Source organism: Carcharhinus amblyrhynchos, chromosome 2 (assembly GCF_965287045.1).
Source record: "Carcharhinus amblyrhynchos chromosome 2, sCarAmb.v2.hapA, whole genome shotgun sequence".
NCBI classification, from domain to species: domain Eukaryota; kingdom Metazoa; phylum Chordata; class Chondrichthyes; order Carcharhiniformes; family Carcharhinidae; genus Carcharhinus; species Carcharhinus amblyrhynchos.
Window position 1 is genome coordinate 69132420 of NC_137325.1, and position 20478 is coordinate 69152897.

Here is a 20478-nt window from a genome sequence, read left to right on the forward strand (position 1 = left end):
TCTAATAAAATTTCAAAGGAAATGTAAAGATAGTGAACAAAATCAAGAAAGAAAAAATAACTTGCATTTTTTATATGGCACTTTTCATGATATAAAGATGTCCCAAAGCAATTTACACTGAATTAAGTACTCTTGAATTGGTCACAGTTGTAATTTGGAAAATGTGGCAGTCAAAGATTTCTCAAACAAGAAGCAACTAACCATTATCACAACACTGTTTAAGTGATGTTAATTTGGAGATAAATGTTGGCCAGAGTACAAGCTAACTCGTCTATTCTTGAAATAATGCCTTCATGTTTCACAAAAATATTTTGTATAAAAATTAATTTGCTGCAGGAACCAAGGATGTGCCAGTAGCTTGTTTACTAGTTAGTATGGATGTTTCAACATCTAGAATTAATTGCTTGAAAGGCCCCAAACTAATCAAAATAATGAATATTTAGAGAAAGATTGTGTATACCTGAGGACACAAAATGAACCAAGGAACAAACTCCAGTGTGCTAAAGTTGAAAGTGAGCCATTGAATGCAACAAAGGTTATGTTGGACTGGAAACGAGAAAGTGAACCTATTTATTTAAAATCAACAAACGAAAGGAGTGACTGGAAACTTGTTGAGCTTGCTATCATAATAATGGTAATTAATGGAATTTAAGAGTTTGAAGATTACCTAAATGAAAGTGGCAAGTCGACGTGAGTTCAAATTTGGTTGACTTGACCAGCTTGTGAATTCTGAGGAACAAACATTTGAGATGGACATTTGAAAGCTCTCTGATAGCTGGAATTCAAGAAAGCTTTTAATGTCCAAATCTTAAAACTAAGTGGATTGGAAACTCGGTGAAATGGAGAAGTCATTGGGTGATAACTGAAGGTGCAGTGTTGGATTGGAAACATGTATTTAGTGGGTACCCAGGGATTAAATGTTTGCCCTTATACTTTATGATGTACATGAATAGGCAGTAAGACAAATTATAAATTGAAGGGAAAATCGTTTCTCCAGCAGCCAAAAGAGACCAGTGTAAGCTTGGTTTCGATGATAATGCATTTGTCTGAGTTGGAAGGTTGTTTGTTCAATCTTAATGTCGGATTACATAGAATATATTGACACAGAAACAGGTCATTCTACTCAACCATCCATGCCAATGTTTAAGCTTCATTCGAGTGTTCTATCTTCTTTTCTCATCAAAATCTATCATCGTGACTATTTATTCTATTCTCCTTTATATGCTTGTCTAGTTTCCCCTTACTTATCTGCAATATTACTTCAACCGCTCTATGGTAGTGAGTTCCACATTCTCAGCACTTTTTTTTACTCAAAGAAGCTTATTCTGAATACTCTAGTTTTCTTGGTGATTATCTTATATTCATGACCCTGGTTATACTCTTTCCCCACAAGTGGAAGCATTGTCTCTGTAACTCCACCAAAATTCTTCATCATTTAAAAACTTACATTAGTCACGCCAGCCACTTTTTGAAGAGAAGAGATTCAGCCTGTCAATCCTTTTCTATTATGTATATCCACATATTTTTGGTGCCATCCTTGTAAATCTTCTGTACCTGTTTCAGTTCCTTTGTTCCCCTACTCTATCTAGACTTGTACCTTCTCAAATAACATGACCTTCCGGTTCGTCCTACTATATACTACTCACTTTTGTTTACATTGAACTTCATTGCCAATTATTTACCTACTTTGGAAGTCTGAATTGTGAACAGTAATTGTCCTAGCATTGATCCTTGTGAAACACTCCTAATTTCAGCAACCTAGGGTGGATTCCTTCTGGACCAGATAACTGATCAACTTTCAGTAATAATCTTGTCTTCTCAATTACTACTTGTCCCATTAATTTCCTTTCCTCTTTTAACGTATGCTTTACAGCAACCGCCTGCTTAATGAAGATGTATACAAAGTACGCGTTAAGTACTTTTGCCAAATTTGCTTCCTTTTATATGATTTCCCTGCAATAGCTTCAATGTCTGATGCCAAGCTTTAGATGAGTCACCAACTATTATTAAATCTGTCTTCACTGTCCTTTTTTAAGCTCAAAACAAATTTCAGCAGATACATATTTTTCTTATTTTCTTTCAGTTACCTTTTTAAATTGGTCTCTTCTGGTTCCTGATTTAGCTGCCAGTGATAATGGGTTTTTATTTACAGTATCAAAATTTCTCAGAACTACATATCTTGATCTGAGCAGTTAGCCAATCATATAGAACTTGTGTATTAGTAAAATTGGCACCATGAGAATTGATGAATTTAAAAACAAAACTAGTTTCATTAAAGAACCTGTATGTCATTATCACAGTTTTAAGAAATGTTGATTATAACTTTTATGCTTTTTATTATTTGCAATTAATAGGTCAAAAGAGGTAGACTGGCAACCATATTTTACTACACGGTTGGTAAATGATTTTGCTACACATCTTCGTGTATTCAGAAAAGCTCAACAAAGGATAGAAGATTTGAGACAGAAAAAAGGTATGGAATGATTCTCCTGTCAGCTTGTATATTTTTCTTGGAGAGGACCTTTTCTACTCTGTCACTTGCTGTTCTGTGTCTGTTCTTCCTATGTGCAGCGAGAGCCTGTAACAGAACCTGGTTGCTTGGGTGCTAAGTGCAGGAGACCTGCATGCAATTCAGCTCCTTTTGAATAGGGAGGATGTATCTTGCTAAACAATAACATAACAAGTGTAAGAGGTTAGAAACACCAGGCGCAAGGTATGTGCACCCGAAGGCAAGTTTCAAATAATGCATTAGCTCTTCGCGTATAAGATAAGATGATGCAACTACTGATCAGTGTATTTGAGAGAGTGCCACACAGAGTTACATAAGAACGTAAGAAATTGGAGCAGGAGTAGGCCATCTAGCCCTTCGAGCCTGCCCTGCCATTTAATAAGATCATGGCTGATCTGAAGTGGCTCAGTTCCACTTTCCCGCCTTCTCCCCATAACCCTTAATCCCCTTGCCTATCAAAAACCTATCTACCTGCATCTTAAATATATTTAGCGAGGCACCCTCCACCACTTCGGGCAGAGAATTCCAGAGATTCACCACCCTTTGAGTGAAGAAGTTCCTCCTCAACTCCGTACTAAACTGCCCCACCCTTATTTTGAGGCTGTGCCCTCTAGTCCTACTGTCCTTTCTGAGCAGGAAGAGCCTCTCCACCTCTATCCTATCCATCCCATTCATCATCTTATACGTCTCAATGAGATCTCCCCTCATTCTTCTAAACTCTAATGAGTACAAGCCTAGTTTATTCAGCCTCTCCTCATAGCTCAACCCCCGCAACTCCAGTATCAGCCTAGTGAACCTCCTCTGCACTCCCTCCAAGGCCAAAATATCCTTGCGTAAGTGCGGCGACCAACACTGCACACAGTACTCCAGCTGCGGCCTCACCAGTGCCCTGTACAGTTGCAGCAAGACCTCCCTGCTTTTATATTCAATCCCCCTCGCTATGAAGGCCAGCATCCCATTCGCCTTCCTGACCACCTGCTGCACCTGCAGGCTGGGTTTTTGCGACTCATGCACAAGGACCCTGAGGTCCCTCTGCACTGTAGCATGCTGCAGTTTTTCGCCATGTAAGTAGTAGTCCTTCCTACCATTATTCCTACCAAAGTAGACAACTTCACACTTGCCAACATTAAATTCCATTTGCCAGTTCCTGGCCCATTCGCCCAGCCTATCTAGATCCCTCTGCAGATTTTCCACACCCTCCACACAATTTGCCGTTCCACCAATCTTGGTGTCATCAGCAAATTTCGACACCATAGACTCGGTTTCCTCCTCCAGATCATCTATATAAATGGTAAATAGCCGAGGCCCCAGCACCGACCCCTGGGGCACTCCACTAGTCACCAACCGCCAATCCGAATAGCACCCATTGACCCCCACTCTCTGCCTCCTATTTGACAGCCAATCCCCTATCCACGCTAACACCCTACCCCCAACTCCATGCCCCCTAACATTCTGTAACAACCTCTTGTGCGGCACCTTATCAAACGCCTTCTGAAAATCAAGAAACACCACATCCACCGGTTCTCCTCTATCTACCGCACTAGACACATCCTCATAGAATTCCAATAAATTCGTCAGACACGACTTCCCCTTAACGAAACCGTGCTGCGTCTGCTCTATCAAACAATTCTCCTCAAGATGCCTCGCTATTTTCTCCTTGATGACGGATTCAAGCATTTTTCCTACAACAGACGTTAAACTGACTGGCCTATAATTCCCTGCCTTTTGCCTGCTACCCTTCTTAAACAACGGTGTAACATTAGCCGTTTTCCAATCTTCCGACACTTCCCTGGAATCCAGCGAGGTTTGGAAAATAATCATCAAGGCATCCACTATCACCTCTGCCATTTCTTTCAGAACCCTTGGATGCATTCCATCCGGTCCTGGGGACTTGTCCACAGTCAGTCCCTCCAGTCTGTTGAGCACTGCCTCTCTAGTAACAATAATGTCATTCAGGCCCTCCACTCCTACCATCTTTCCATCGCTAACACAGTTAATGTTGACGTATAAGTTGAGGGTTTATAGATGGGTGGAAGATTAATTAATTGACCAGGCGAATAGGGATAAATGGGTCATTTTCAAGTTGGTAGGCTGTAACGGGTTGGGTGCTGCAATCCCAGCTATTTACAAGGTCATAATAGTTTACACAAAAAGGCCGAGACTGCTATAGCCACGTTTGCTGTTGAGAGTTTGTTACAGTTCAGGTTTATAATACTGTTTTAGTAATGTTTCAAATTTGGGATAAGTGAATGAGTTTGTGACCTAGCCTGAAGTTTGCTGATCGTAAACTTTCATGGTGTGATTGTGAAGGCTGAGGGTATTTTACTGGGAAGAAAGTACAAAGAATTTACGCTTGGAGACAATGTATCTGAATCTTCTAAAGACCCAAGAATAGATATTAGGATATCGTCTGTTCTCATTTACTTCATTGACACCCAACTCTCACTTTCTCTCTGTAAATTTCCTTTGCTAATCCAATCATGTAGATAAATTTTGAGTAGTTTGTCTAAGTCATTGCGCAGAAGTTTTCCGTTTTTCCATGATATCAATTAGAAGATTTATTTATATACAGCTCTTTGTTAAACTCCTGCTTTATCGGCTGTCTCAACAATTCAAAAGTGAACAAAATTAGTTTCACCAAGCCAAAATTAAGTTTTTAATAATATCTGTAAGAGATGCACAGTCAGTGGAAGAAGAGTGGCCTGAGTGAGTATATTTGGGAATTTGATTCAAACCAGGAATTGGGTGCATAGAGAAAAGAGGATTTTTAGTGAAGGTCTGCAATGTGACTTAGAATAGAGTGCTGGGACTTGTGTAATTAGGGAGTGAGGAAAGGAAGGGAAAGAGGTGTTTTCTACTTTTTTCTAACTTTCTCAGCCTCAGGAAGTAGTGCTACTCTGTTGTAGGAGAAGTTAGGTTTTGGTGAGTATCTGGTAAGTGACACTGGTTTAGTCTATTCCTAGAGTTCTAAATAGTCTAGCAGCTGGTGGTAAGTTAATAAAACATGTAAAAATAAAAAATAATTGAACTAAATCATTAACTAAAATCCATTAAGATGGCAGGACAGGTGAGGTGTTACTGCTGCAGTGTTTGGAAGTTCCTGCGTGCCAGTTTGAGATATAGTTGAGGGATTGACACTATTTTCTGCAGCAAAGTTCAGATGGTTGTGCTGCCTGACAGGTGCCAAGGTTTGGGACATCTGCTTAGGGCTGGAACTTGCGGTTAGAGAGGGCAGACCTAGTTGTTGTGATCCACATAGGCAGCAACAATATAGGACAGAGAAGGAGAATCTGCATATTCAGTGTGAGGACCTAGACGACAAATTAAGTAGAAGAACCTCAATAGTCATAATTTCTGGGTTGTTACCTAAGCTAAGTGCAAGTTGGCATAGGGCAAATGGAAATGAATATCTCCAAGACTGATGTGGGCGAAGTGAGTCTTGGTTTGTGAGACACTAGTACTGGTACTGGGGAAAGTGGGACCTGTACCTTGAGACATCTACATCTGGACCCTGCTGGGATGGTGTTCTTGCAAGCCACTTAGCTAATAAAGTATAGGGGTTTTAAATTAAAAAGTGGGGCAAAGGATCAAACTTGTGTAGTTACAGTAAATCAAAGAGGTAGAAAGTGGTATTGTTATGGGAAATGAAACAGACCATGAGGGATAGAGACTAAAAATCTGGCAGTACATCAACAGATCAGACTAAAGTCTACAAAAAGGATAAAAGTAAAACAACTTAAAGCGCTGGTACCTTTTTAACTTTAATCTTTAAGTTATCTTCAAGCTTAAAAGAAAAAGCTTATAATTGTGCAGAGTTCCAATGGTGGTGGAGTCCAAAACTCAGGGTCATAGTTTGAGAATAAGGGCTAAACTTTTTAGGACCGAGGGGAGGAGAAATTTCTTCATCTATAGGGTGGTGAATCTGTGGAATTCACTACCACAGAAAGTAGTTGAGGTGAAAACATTGTGTGATTTCGAGCTGTTGCAGCCACCATTGATGTACATGTGGGCTTATACGATTGGTGTCAGGATTTTCCACATGGAGATAGTTCTTTATAGCCTGATTCTGTCCTCAACTTTCATGCATGTGGTTCTTCACATCATTGGATAATGATCAGGAAGAGTTTATTCCTCCCATTGCCTTCAACTCTTTTGCCATTCGCCTTTAAATAAGTACCATTCTGCTAATGGGAATAGTTTCTACTGTCCACTCTGTCTAGATCCCTTGTAATTTTGACCGCCTCTATGTCATATCTCCTTTCAAACTTCTCTTTTCCAAACTATCCCTGTAACTTTCACTCACAGAGGCTCAGAATGAGAGGGAAGTTTTATAATAATAATGCTTAGATATTGTGAATGTGTAATTAACTGACACCATTAGTCAGGTTGCAGCTAGGCTGTTTCTCTATGTAATGCCACAAGAGAACTACTGGTATGTTTTAAGTTCTGGTCTCACTTTATTTTGCTTTTGTGTTTTCTTTTGATGCTGTTTCTCCCCTTGAAGAATTGTTCTCATTTTTTTAAATTCCTAGCATGTGACCTCTCAAATGAATTGAAATCCACTAACAATTTATGACACTTGCTTGCTTAGGTGAATGACATCCTTGTAAGGATCCCATTGACAGATAAGCCTCTTATTTTCTCATCAAGTTCTTTGTGGGTAATTGAGGTTGAGTTAATAGCATTCAAGGTATAAGGCCATGCTTTTCGCGTTGGAGAGAAGGGAAGAAATAAGGGATGGATGAGAGACAGATGAGTTGAATCAAAGTAATGCGTCAATGTAAACTTTGCAGCATAGCTTAATCACCTTCGAGTTATTGCATGTTAATTCCATTAGAAGTGTTTACCTGGCATCAAGATGTTGGACACATCTAACTGCATTTTAATTGCATGTAGTTGTTCTCAACCAAACTATTGCAGATGTTGAGTTAGAAACAACAATGTTTATAAGATTATAATTCACATACTCCTTGAAAGAAAATTAATTGACTTAAATTGCTTGTCTGTTTGAAGCAGAAGATGAGAAAGGGAACTCTTGCTAGGATAGCTTCCCCTCTTTAGCATGTTGTGTATTTTTGCCTGAATTGTTTTATTCGCCCAATCATTGACACAAGCATTCTGTGCCACTCAGAAACATGACGGAATTGTAGATCTTCATCAGTTGTAGTCTATGCCTAGCCATTATGAAACTGAGCAGATAACTGAACATTTTTTCCCCTTAGTGATCTTCATGTGAAAAGAATCCACCTTCCAAAAAATGTCATTCCACTGCTTATTACTTCTATAAGTGGATCGCATGGAGCAATCCACATCTTATTGTCGTTTGCCAGTTAAGAACCTTAGGTTTCAATGTATTCAAATCTTATATGCTTAATATGAACACTAATTCTGTCTGGTGTGAGAATACTTTCAAATTTAACAACAAAACTGCTAATAGCAAATCAGGCATCACCTTTGGAGAAAGATGTTCAGGTCTATCCAATGAAATACATTTATTTCTCATGGTGCCAATTACCCAAGGACAGTGGTATAGCACGTAGAGTGACAGGAACATAGAATTACAAGGAGACGGTGATAGTTCAAATGATTGGGGGAAAAGCTAAGGCAAATAAATTTCAGTGCGGTTAATTTATGAGGTCATCCATTTCGAAACCAGAAAAAGAAAAGTTTCAAGTATTAAACAGTGAAAATCTATGAACTGTGCAATTTAGGGATTGGTGTACAAAATTTTTTTTATACCTGACTTCTCAAAAATGCTATTGACGTTTTAGCCTCTGTGACAGTCATGTAAAGAGAGTGATCTTCAGTGGGTGACATTAAACATAGTGGGAATTGTTCAAACAACAGGTTTTAAAAAGAAAAATGTTTTTTATAGTTTTTTTTGCAGCAGCAATCAGGTCTCACCAGGCTCACCATTAGAAAGAAACATGATTTAAAGGGGCCATGCAGCTGATAGCACGTTGCTGCCTTCGAGCTCACAACTCCAAAATTGCACCCTGTGACTCTGTCGGGGTTGCAATCCACTGTTTGTGAAGCCCTGCTCCATGGCCAGAAGATGTGAGTATAAAGGGGAAATAGGTTTGCTACAGCTATACAAAGCTTCAGTTAAACCACATCTGGATTTTCTTGTACGTTCTGGGCACCATACCACAGAAAGGATATGTTGACGTTGGAAGTGCAGAACAAATGTGCCAGAATGTTAACAGGGTCCCAAAGGTTAGATTGTAAGGAGAAAGTACATAAGCTAGATTTGTATTCATTGAAATATGGAAGGTTATGGGGATTTTTGATCAAGATTTTTAGGATTTTGAAAGGAATAGTTGAGTGAGGTAGAGATATGTTTGCCCCCTTGGTGACAATCTATGGCAAAGGGATACCATCTTAAAATCAGAGTAAGACCCGTTAGGAGAGAAATTGGGAAACAATCCTTTATGCAAAGGGTGGTTGAATTGTGGAACCTTCTCCCACAGAAAGTAGTAGATGCTTGCATAATTAATAATTTTGAATATGAGATCTAGGAAGTTTTGCTAGACAAGTATGTGAAAGGAGATGGAGCCAAATCAAATAGATGGGCTGATCTGCATTTCAACTTTATCGAATGGTCTTGAGAGGGAAAATGATCTAATTGTCCTTGTGCACAATTTGGTTACTTAATACTGCATCGTAACTCTTTCACTTCTGAGGTCTGTATGGTACCTTTCATTAATGTATCTTTAAGAAGTCCTTAAAGTAACTGTAATACATTGGTGGATTCTAATTCGTCAATGGAGCAACAATTCCATCATTTCAGATGTTTCAGAAGAGTTCGTTGAAACGTTTTTTGAGGTTGAAGTGGAAATGGAGAAAGAAGTCTGCCGCGACCTAGTTTGTACTTCAGTTAAAGATGAAGAAGGTTTGTTTTATTTTTCAATTTTTGTTTTTAACTTTTCTGCTATAAAAGATCACTCAGAACATATGGAAGAAGTTTATTTTACATATTTTGGCTTATTCAACAAGAACAAACTGAGAGTTTCTCTCTTTGTTCTCCTGCATTCTAAAATCACAACCTCTAACTTTTCAATTTTAAGTATTTTTACCTCTGTTGTACTTTGAAAATCCATTCCACACCATGATCACTATTTACATGAAAATAGTATTCTGATATTCTTGGGGTGGGACTTTCTGGCCCTTCTTGCTAGCAATGGAGATTTGAATGGCTTGCCACGTGTGCCGCTGGGAAACCTACCATGGTGGGGCTGGTAAATCCTGGCCTGGAAATAACCTTTTTGAAATTGTGCCAGCCTTTGTTACTGTCGCCCTTCACGTTAAATAGCATTAAGAAGTTAGCTGATCTGTACCTTAAGCAGTTGTATACTTGTGAAGTTTCCTTGTGATTGTCTTTTAATGTAATTTTTTGCAGTCACTCCTCAACTCAGTTGTTTGTTAGGGGTACCTTTGTGATCATTCTCTGCAGTTCCACATTTTGTGAATGTTTCTCTTGTGGCCAACAAAAAGCGCTGGCCAAGAGAGCAATGCCAGCATGCTGTGAGAGAATAAATTTAAAAAAGCTAAAACAGGCCTTGGTCAATGACCAAGGTGTTTTCAGCTTCAGCAGGACTGAAATTAAAATCTCTTATTTTAATGCTACTAACTTTAGATGTGGTTTCAGTAGAGCCTGCTAAACAGTAATTTTGTAGCATCAAGAATTGTTTTTGTGATCTTCAGTAAAGTTAATTGATTTCTCCAAAAGCAAAGAAAAATATGCGGAGCATTTATTAAATCCACTTGATATAAAAGCTGCTGCAAGTTCCTGGCACTGACAGGAGTGCACTGCTAGCTTGGAGGGAAACACAAATTTTATGTATGTGTTTTTAAAAAAAAATCTCCTTACAAGCTTAGCATTATAAAACAGGTACCAAAAGCTTCAAGATCTGTAAAATGCCCCCAAAATGAGAAACCACTTCAAACAGTCTACAAGCCAGTTAAAAACAAAATGAAGCACCGTAATTACAAATATATTGAGCAAAAGTCTTGTCCTCTTAAACTAGGAATATGAAGTTTTAATTTTAGTCTGTTGCTCAGATTTCTCATGAAACTGCTTTACAAGTTATACCCTTGTGTTTTGTCATGCAGCATTTCCACTTCAAAATTAACCAACTTGCAAGAAAATGTTTGTTACTATTCACTCAAATTTAATCGTCCTCTTAAGCTTTAAGAGAAAATTATTAAAATGAAGACTGGTAATTTATCAGTTGTTTTTCATGTGGACCCTTGGCTGACTTTTTTAAAGATCCATAATTTAGGACCCTGCACTTCAACTGCACGTTTCTTGTATCATCACTTTTTGAGACTAGTTAGTTGCCGGAATCATAGTGGCATAGTGTCACAGCTTGCCATTGTTTCTCAGTATAGATTCTTGAAAGCCATCTCTAACTTAATCTGCTTCAGCATTAGCATTTGTTTTCTTGTTGTATTTAATGTACAAAGAAAAAGCAGTTTTTGTGAATAAACCATGTTATATTTGTGTGAATCTCCATCAAAACTTTTTTTAAAGGAAAGCTTATTCTTTTAATACTTTGTTTAATGTGTAAAGTTGCCTTCCATACATGCACATCCCACACTAGAGAAAAGCATCCAAACCAATTTTTCAGAAGGTGAAAACAGACTTTCTAATGCATTCCTGGCCAATCTCCACATTTTTCCTTCTAAACACTTCAGGTCATGCTAAACCTTGTTGCCTTCGTTGTTATGCACCCAAAATCCTATTCGCCCATTGATTTACATTTGCTGTTGGTTACGCAACATCTTTATTTTAGAAATGTCATCCTTGTTTGTAAATCCTTCCATGATCTGTCACACCCCCCACTCCCAACCCTACTCTAATCTCCACTAGCTCTTTGTCCATATCTGTGCTCTAATTCTGTCCCCTTGAAGTTCCTAACTGAACCATCGGTGGCCATAATCTTCAGTTGCTTGTAGTCTAACAGCTGGAATTTCCCCCTGAAATTTCTCTGTTTCTCCATCTCACTTCCTTGTAAGATGCTGCTTGAAACTTACTTATTTGATTAAGCTTATGGCTGTCTGCTGAGGTATCACCTCAATGTCAGTTTTGCTTACGTTGCTCATATGAAGCACTTTGGATGTTTAAAGCCACCAATATAAATAAGGTTGTTGTTGTTAAAGTGACGCTGTTTGAGGTTTTCTGTATGACGGGCATATACAAACTGTTGACATCAAATTGTCTCTTTTTCAGGATTCCTGAGAGATCTTTGTGAGATTTTGTTGTATTTGTTTCTACCTCCTGGAGACTTCCATAACAAGAACATGCGATATTTTCTAAGGGTGAGACTGGCTGGTTAAAATTTCCAAGCAGATTATCTAGTTTCTGAAAATGATGTAATTTGTAACTATTTTAGCACCTGTCTTTTAATGTTCCGTTTAACCAGAGAAAATTGTGGCTTTTCCAGGTTTTGATGTCAAACAAGTAATGAGATAATACAAACGCAGTAGAATGGTTGAGAGAATTGGTAGAAGTAGAACTGGGTGTTAACTTGCAAATGAAAGCTGACCCTGTATCTTTAAGTCTTGTTATCCTGGCATGAATGTAGATAAGAAATTTAAATCAACTGAGCAAAGTTATTGTGGCTTTCTGAATTCTGATACAATTGTTAACTGTTCAAAATGTGCAATTTCCATTTGGAATTTTTTCTCCATTTCGAACACTTCCTATATTGTCAATATGTAAACTTGACTCTTAACATGTTTTATTTTACTGTTTAATGACACTTGTACAGATAAATAATTTTGTTATTACTGCAAAATATTTTTAAGAGCTGGCTAGCAGGAAACTTAAACTATGTTCTATGCTTTAGAAGCTGTGTAATTTTCAGATATTTTAATGCATTATTATGATTTACAAAATGCCAATCTATCCAAAAGGATTATTTTAATTTTTCAGGAAATTTTGGCAAAAGGAATTCTTCTTCCGTTAATCAACCAGCTCAGTGATCCTGACTACATTAATCAGTATATTATATGGTTGGTAAGTTGTAAGCTTTACATTATGATCTGTTAATCCGTTGGAATCTGAATGAGTTGTATGTCATGAAAGTATGTTTTTCTCTGCAAGTTTTTTTTTTGTAAAATGATCCACATCTGCCATTTATGACCTCTTTCATAGTTCGTTTACCCACATGCCTGATTGCGGTTTGTGACTGGAAACTTCACTCATCTGCAATTTTTTTAAAAAGTTACACTTCTCACCTGAATGCATGGCCCACATCTTTGCAACCTCTTCTAGCTGTGTACACCTATTGATTTTCTAACTTTAGCCTTTGTTACATGTCCACTTTAGTAACACAGCCTGCTGATGTTTTGGCTCTACACTTCTGCACACCATCCATGAACCGTTTTACACAGCTTTCCCATTCTTTATCTTCAACACCTTTTTCAACACAGTATCAGATATCTTCCACAATTCTAGAATGATAGAAAAATTGCACATAGTATTGAATAGTGGGAAGTGGCTGAAACTCAAGGCCCAAGCCGTATGTGTAGAGCCCATATGAACAAAGAGCCGGCCCTTAATATTTGATGACACTGTTGATTGACCCCCCCCCCACTGAAGTCTGTGATTCTGCCCACTAATTCTTGCAAGACAACCTCAAAGCTCCCACATGCAAGTCAAATAAAGCCCTGTTTGCATGGTAACAGAGCAGGTCAACTCCTTCAAACCTTTCCCAAATTGCTGAGTGTGGCTCAGCTTGGGCATTAAGACCAGCTATGAACCTGGGAATTTGCTGCATGAATGACTTTTGGCCTGATTGAAGTGAGAGACAGCCGAGCTGGAGCCTTGACACTTGGATTCAGGCTCTACTCAGTTAACTAAAGGAAGAGATCCCCATTATTTCACATTTCTTTTTCTTCCCCCTCCCCACCATCAGTACTTCACCTCTGTGTACTTGCCTGTCTTGTGCCTCTTATGGCTAAAGTTTTTGTAATTGGGTCCATGGATAAACTGTGCTTGCTGTTAGCAATTTCACTCTTCGTGAAATCATATGGGAATGAAACTCCTGCGAGTGGCTGGAGTTGACTGTATATTCATACATTTGAGCAGAATAAATATAAAACAAAAGATTGTAGTAATGATGTTGGAAAAAATTGACAATGGGTAAAATAATGGTGCCACATACGAGCCTGAGAAGAAAAATAAAACACCAAATGCTCTTCTCTGGGAAGAAAAGTGAGATGATGAAATTAAAGTAATTTCAGTGGTCACAAAATTGTATTTGTGGTGTCTAGGGAGTGTTTTGAAGTCCCATGTTCTAGGTTAAGGAATGGTGCCTGATTTAGTAATTTGGGGGAGAGGAAGAGGAGAAAATCTGAACAAAAACAAGGTACAACTATCAACAGTCAGTTTTTCCCAACCATTATCAATCAACTTGGGTTAATTCTGGAATTATTGTTAGTTGTGCCTTCTCTTGTTGAATATTTTATCTAACTGAGACTAATTTAATGCATTGATTTTGAATTTACTGACAATATTATCTGTTACAGATCCGTGATGCCAATTGTAATTATGAAGCTTTTTTGAATATTATCAAATTAAGCGACAAAGTCGTAGAACTCGAAGCAGTAAGAGATAGAGCGGCAGAGGAGCTGCAGTATCTTCGATCTTTAGATACCGCTGGTGATGGTAAACGTCCAGTTCTATTTGATTTTGCTTACGTTTTAAAATTTCCCATTCAGCTGGAGGCAACATTTGAACAATAAGCAATAACTGCCTTGGCCAGAAATTGAATAAGATGCAGAATAGAGGATGCCTTGTTCATTCATAGGTTAATTAAGGATCATCCATCATCTTTGGAGCCAAACAATTGACCTATGTAGATCTGGTGAAGCAGTGGTAGTGTATTGGCAGTAATATATACATTTTCATAAGGTATGTTACAAAAATTCAGATATAAAAACCAAGTGGAAATGTAGGCACATGGTAAAATGTGAGGAATGGACTGGAAACCAGGTGACTTAGTCCTCATTGGAAAGGGGTAGAAGGGGCGTGTCCCATGGGTTAGTTTGGAACATGTGCTACGGTTTATGTAGCACTAATATTTGTTGATACCAAGGACATTCATAAAATATATACCTTAGTTGATTGGCTGCTTTGGTGATGGGAAGCCATTGGCGTATCACAGCAATTTGCTCTTAGACCCCTATTATTCGTCATTTATATAAACGCCATAGATGACTGTGTCGGGGGTAGGATTAGTATGATTGCAGGTGACACAAAGATTGGTTGGGTGGGTAACAGTGTAGTTGAATGTCTTGGGCTACAGGAATGTTCTGCCTGGGAGGGTGGTGGAGGTGAGTTGCCTTGCATCCTTTAAAAAGTACCTGGATGAGCACTTGACATGTCATCACATTCAAGGCTATGGGCCAAGCACTTAAGGAGAGAAGACATGGACCTGAAACTCTGAACTGGCTTGCCATGCCATTTCAGAGGGCATTTAAGAGTCAACCACATTGCTATGTATCTGGAGTCACATAGAGACTAGAACAAATAAGTATGGTAATTGAGAAGGAGCAATGAATGCTGACCTCAGCAATGTCACACGTTCACCCCATGAAATAGGAATTGGTAAATTAGTGTTACTATCAAGTCAATCCTTGCTAAATGTAACATGATCTTTAAATATTTTGATAAGTCTATATATTTTTATTTGTGCATATTTTTGTTAATTGTTTTATGAGATACCAAATGCATTAATTAAAAAAAACAACTGAGTTGAATTAATAAAGTTTTGCATAACTGTTGCAACTTTATTTTCAGATATAAGCACTATAAAGAATCAGATAAACAGCTTACTGTTCGTGAAGAAAGTCTGTGAAACAAGAGTTCAGAGATTAAACTCAGGAAAGGTAACTGTTTCTAAATCTCAAAATTTATTTCTCAAATGCTTTAAAATTTTCCTTTAACTTAAAAGTTCCTGCCATATTTGATTGCATGTTTTAGTTATTAATTTTGAAGGAGTTTGAGTGAGGCAGTAAATCTATTTGTTTGGTTGAATTTTTGAAATTTCACTTGTTTGCCAAACAATGAAAGTGCATTTGTAATTGAAGAAAATTGTCTTTGTCGGCGATAATACAAGATTGGTCCACTTTTCAATGCTGGCATAAATGAATGTTTTGCACAATTCCTTTATTGAGAAGTTGGAATTCACGATAAGTATGCATATGTGCTATTTAATCCTACTTGACTATGCTTCCAAGGCGGTGAGAGCTCTCAGCACCTTCTCCACCCACCCCCAAAAACAAACATAACTGTATTGGGAAAAAAAGATACAAATATTGGAAGTTTGAAATATAAACAGAACATGCTGAAAATGCAGAGCAGATTTGGAAGGAAAACAGACAAGTTATAACACTTTGGAGGCAAGAACACTCTTCAATTAAAATGACTGTTTTGACATGTGTCACACTTGATCACATCAGTTTATGTTTTAAACATTTGGCCATTAAACATTCTGTGGGGTTTCTTCTGTTCTTCTGCAGTACCTTATTTTTGTGACTTATTGAAGCCTCCAGACAAATGGCTGAAAGTGGACACTTATGCTGTTTATCTGGCACTTGTGGCAAAAGACTGGAAGAACTGTCACAGTGTCATTGCTATAATTTTCTGTGTTTTCCTCAAAAAACTATACAAATTTCTTTCAAGTTATTAATGCAGACCTAACTGCTCTTGCTAGAAGGATTTTCCATGTATCAACTGGTGAGAGAGGGAAGGCGTTGTTATTTTCATTCTTTTGTTTGAGACTTGTTAATTTTGAACTTATTCCACATTTCTAATTCCTACCAATACTTTTGCTTTCAGTTTGTGTATTTCAATACTTGGAGAATGTTGAATTGCGTTTGTACCACCTAATCTCCTGCCTCAGCCTCCCAACTAATTTACTTTTGAAACATAAAAGCATTGAGTCTCTGCTCGTAACCTAGAATATAATTCCTGAAGTCACTTACCCTGTTCTCAGCATGGGCAAAACATTGGCACAGAATATAATGTGGGAAAATGTGAACTTGTCTACTTCAGCAAGAAGAATAGAAATGCAATATATTATTTAAATGGTGAGAGATTGGAATAGGACATTCGGCCCTTAAAGCCTGTTTAACCATTTTTTATGCTCATGGATAAACCTGATCCCACTTCTTGTACATCCACCACATCCTTTGATCTCTTTTTTTAGTCTAAAACTTTACACATGCATCATAGAAAGCATTCTTTCTGGATGTATCACAGCTTATTATGGCTCTTGCACTGACCAAAACAGCAAGAAACTACAAATGGCCGTGAACGAAACCCAGTCCATCATGCAAACCAGCCTCCCATCCATTGAACTTGTCTACACTTCCTGCTGCCTCGGAAAAGCAGCCAGCATAGTCAAGGACCCCTCGCACCCTGGGCATACTCTGTTCCACTTTCTTCTGTCGGGAAAAAGATACAAAAGTCTGAGGTCCTGTACCAACCGACTCGAGAACAGTATCTTTCCTACTGCCATCAGACTTTTGAATGGACCTACCATGCACTAAGTTGATCTTTTTCTACATCTTAGCTATGACTGTAACACTACATTCTGCACTCTCTTTATGAACAGTACGCTTTGTCTGTAGAGCACATAAGAAGCAATACTTTTCACTGCATATTAATACATGTGACAATAACTCAAATCAAAAAATCAAGAGCTGTCTCTTACTCCTTGAAAACATGCAATGTTACAATGTTTTGTCCTCAACTGCTTTTGTGCTAGGTTCTCTGGTGAATTAACCTTTGTGTCTATCCTGTTGAACCCCTTCAGAGTTTGGGTAGTTTTATTTCTGGAAAGATTTGTAGGTGGATGGATGCACAACATTGCAGTGACTTAAATTGGAGACTAGAAGTTTAACTTTGTGAAATTAGGAACTTGGAACTAGGATGACGGACCCATGTTACTTGGTGCAAGATAAAATATGGTAGCAGAATTTTAAATTATCTCATGTTTTTAGTACAAGTTGGGAGGCTAACTAAGAGAAAAATGAAGTAATTCAGTCTGGAGGTGATCAATGGATGTGATGAATACCGTGGCAGATGAGATGAGGTAAAGTGGAGACAAGTGGTGTTACTGAAGGAAGGAGACAGATTTTTTGATGATATGAGATCGGAAACCTGGTTCAGAGTTGAAGTGGACATCAAACTTGGACAATCTGGTTCAGCTTGAAGTTCTGGCAAGAGGCTCTGGTAAGCTTAGGGTGTTGGTAGTAGGATCGTACACTGTTGAAATTAATTTTGATGTGTCCATGAACTTCATTATTATTTGATCAGGTTTATGAATAATATCTTGCACTGAATAACAAGCACGTCTTTCCATCTTTGGCAATGAATGACCTGATTTTATGTTATCAACTTTTTGCTTGAGTATATCAATTTGGATAAGCCACGCCCTCCTACAGATACTCCTGGTTACCTTGACGTTAATTGTTATGAATGACATCTAATCCCACATTTAACTGGCTCGTTGCAAACATATTGCATTTCATGTTTCAGTGTGCTTGACTTTAATTGTTAATATGATAAGTAGTTTGCACAGAGATGTTGTGAATAGCTGAGAAAGAGCATTCATTAATTCCCAAGAGCATGGATCTTGCTCATTCTTTGAATTTAACACCACTTCCATGTGCCCTCAAGGACTTTTAATCTGTTAGTAAACTGTACAACCAAAAGTTTTCCTTTTTTTATCGTTTTCAAAGTTTTTCTTGTTTCTGCTGCAGGGGATTAATGGAAGGTCTTTGCTGCTTCCTTCAAAAAAATTATTCGTTTTTTTTGAAAACAAAAGGCTTCATAAAAAGTGAGAGTAATGTTACGCACCTTACCAGGAAATGTGTGCATGATGCAAAACTCTTAAAGGGGGACTATCCCACAAATTCTCCCTATTGTATAATGTTTGGGGAAGTATGTAGGGGGATGTTGAAATCTATCTTAAGAGAATGAGGGACCTTATGCATGTATTGTGTTATGATTGTGACCTGTAGATCAAGTTCTAACCTAAGTTTGACAAGAAGCTTCAGATATTTTGATAAAATATGAATTTAGTAAAGCATTCAGTTACATAAGTATCATTGCTCAAGTATGATTCATAAAACATGAATTTCCATACTCAAATAATTTAAAATGTTTATTCTATGAATACCATCATTACCTGGGAATGAAAGCCGTGTTCCAGATTCAAAAAATTGCTGGCCAAATGGTGTCTCACTTTTCACACATTCTGGGCAAGATTTTTTTTGTGTGAATTCCATATTATTTGCATGCTTGCATAAATAGCTTATGAAATTTAATACTTCAGTGATGTTATTAGGTGCTGCATCAGCATCTGATATCATTACATAACTTTCAAATGTTGTAACAGTTCACTTGTAAACTTGCATCAAAATAGGTACAGCTAAGTGGGTCTGTCTGTGGGTCTTAGCCAGTTCAAGCATTTTTGTATGTGAAATGGGATTGAACAATAGCGGTAGAATGAGAAACTATTTTTTCAGAACTGTAATAATTAACTTAGTTTTGTGTTTGCCTCTGACAAGATATCTCTTTAGTACAGCTTTTTGGCCAGAATGAAAGAGATAATTGATGTAAATGTAAAGAAGTGAATGATAATACTGATTGAGGAGAGGGAGGAAAGGGAAAATAATTCGATCTACAACTGTCAGAACTTAGCAAGTAGTATTTCCCAACTGGATTGAAAAGGTTAGAGAAGCTTAACATGTAATGTACTAATAAATTATCCATCAAATTATTTTGATAATTCCATTTTTGTTCGTAGACTGTTTGATATTTCTGTTTGTTTTCCAAAATACACGCAGCATTCTATTTCAAAATGCCTTAAGAACGTAAGAACATAAGAAATAGGAGCAGGAGTAGGCCATCTAGCCCTTTGAGCCTGCCTTGCCATTCAATAAGATCATGGCTGATCTGAAGTGGATCAGCTCCACTTTCCCACTTTCTCCCCATAACCCTTAATTCCCCTGTCTATCAGAAACCTATCTACCCGTGACTTAAATATATTCAGCAAGGTAGCCTCCACCACTTCTTGATGAAAAAAATTTGCCTTGATGAAAAAAATTCTCAAAGGTATTCACGTTTACCTCTACTGTCTGTAATACCTATTGGTGGTGGTCTCAAAGCCATTTACTGTGGTCATGGAACATTGGTCTGCATACTGGTGTTGAACTACCTTACATTTCTACTTGAGCCACCTTGCAGTAATATGATTTCTGTGTATCTGAAGTGAAATAATGGATACAAAATTTCATAAGGCATCTGAATAGTGTTAGAAGATGCTATAAATCATCAGTAGGTCTGGCAGTATCTGAATGGTTAATATTTCAGGTTGCTGACTTTTCACCACAATCGAGGAATTGGAGATTTAGTTGTCAAGATTTTGTACACTTATGAACTAATATGGAGCCTGGGAAAAAGGAGGGGGAGGACAGGAAAGAAAAAGGAGAATGATATGGTGATAGCACAATTGACTAAATTAAAAGAGAGATGATAGTGCAAGATAAAAGTGGGTGTTTCTTTTGCATGTTCTATTACCAGATTGGAGCCCATCACTCAAACTTGTCAACTTGCTTGCAGATACAGCTGGCATTGTAGTTGTCAAAATTTGGTTAAACCAAATAGTTTTATTGGATGAGGCAGTTCCTGATCATGATCCAAGATGCTTGCCGTTAAACAAAAAGCTGTAATTGGTGGAAATGTGGAAGCACCATGGTCATCAACTTTTTCAGCTAGTATTTGTGAAAAATTTCATTAGTTTTTTGTTTGCTTCAAGGAATGTTGACATCACTAGCAAGGACAGCATTTGTTTTTCATTCTTATCTTCGAGAAGGAGGTGGTATTGATGACTTGTGTTCACCCATGGTGCTTTTAAATAGAGAATTCTAGGATTTGACCCAGTGACCAA

General features: G+C 37.8%; 1 protein-coding gene across 6 annotated transcripts in view; it reads left to right on the forward strand.

Annotated features, from left to right (window-relative positions):
* Positions 1-20478, forward strand: part of snx13 (sorting nexin 13) — a 172340-nt gene that overhangs the window by 92136 nt on the left and 59726 nt on the right. For all 6 annotated transcript variants that reach the window (XM_080207214.1, XM_080207234.1, XM_080207243.1 and 3 more), the window contains exons 6-11: positions 2355-2473; positions 9300-9401; positions 11742-11830; positions 12447-12530; positions 14045-14183; positions 15318-15406. In XM_080207214.1, the coding sequence (XP_080063340.1) occupies positions 2355-2473; positions 9300-9401; positions 11742-11830; positions 12447-12530; positions 14045-14183; positions 15318-15406 (622 nt within the window). The remainder of the gene's footprint in view (positions 1-2354; positions 2474-9299; positions 9402-11741; positions 11831-12446; positions 12531-14044; positions 14184-15317; positions 15407-20478) is intronic.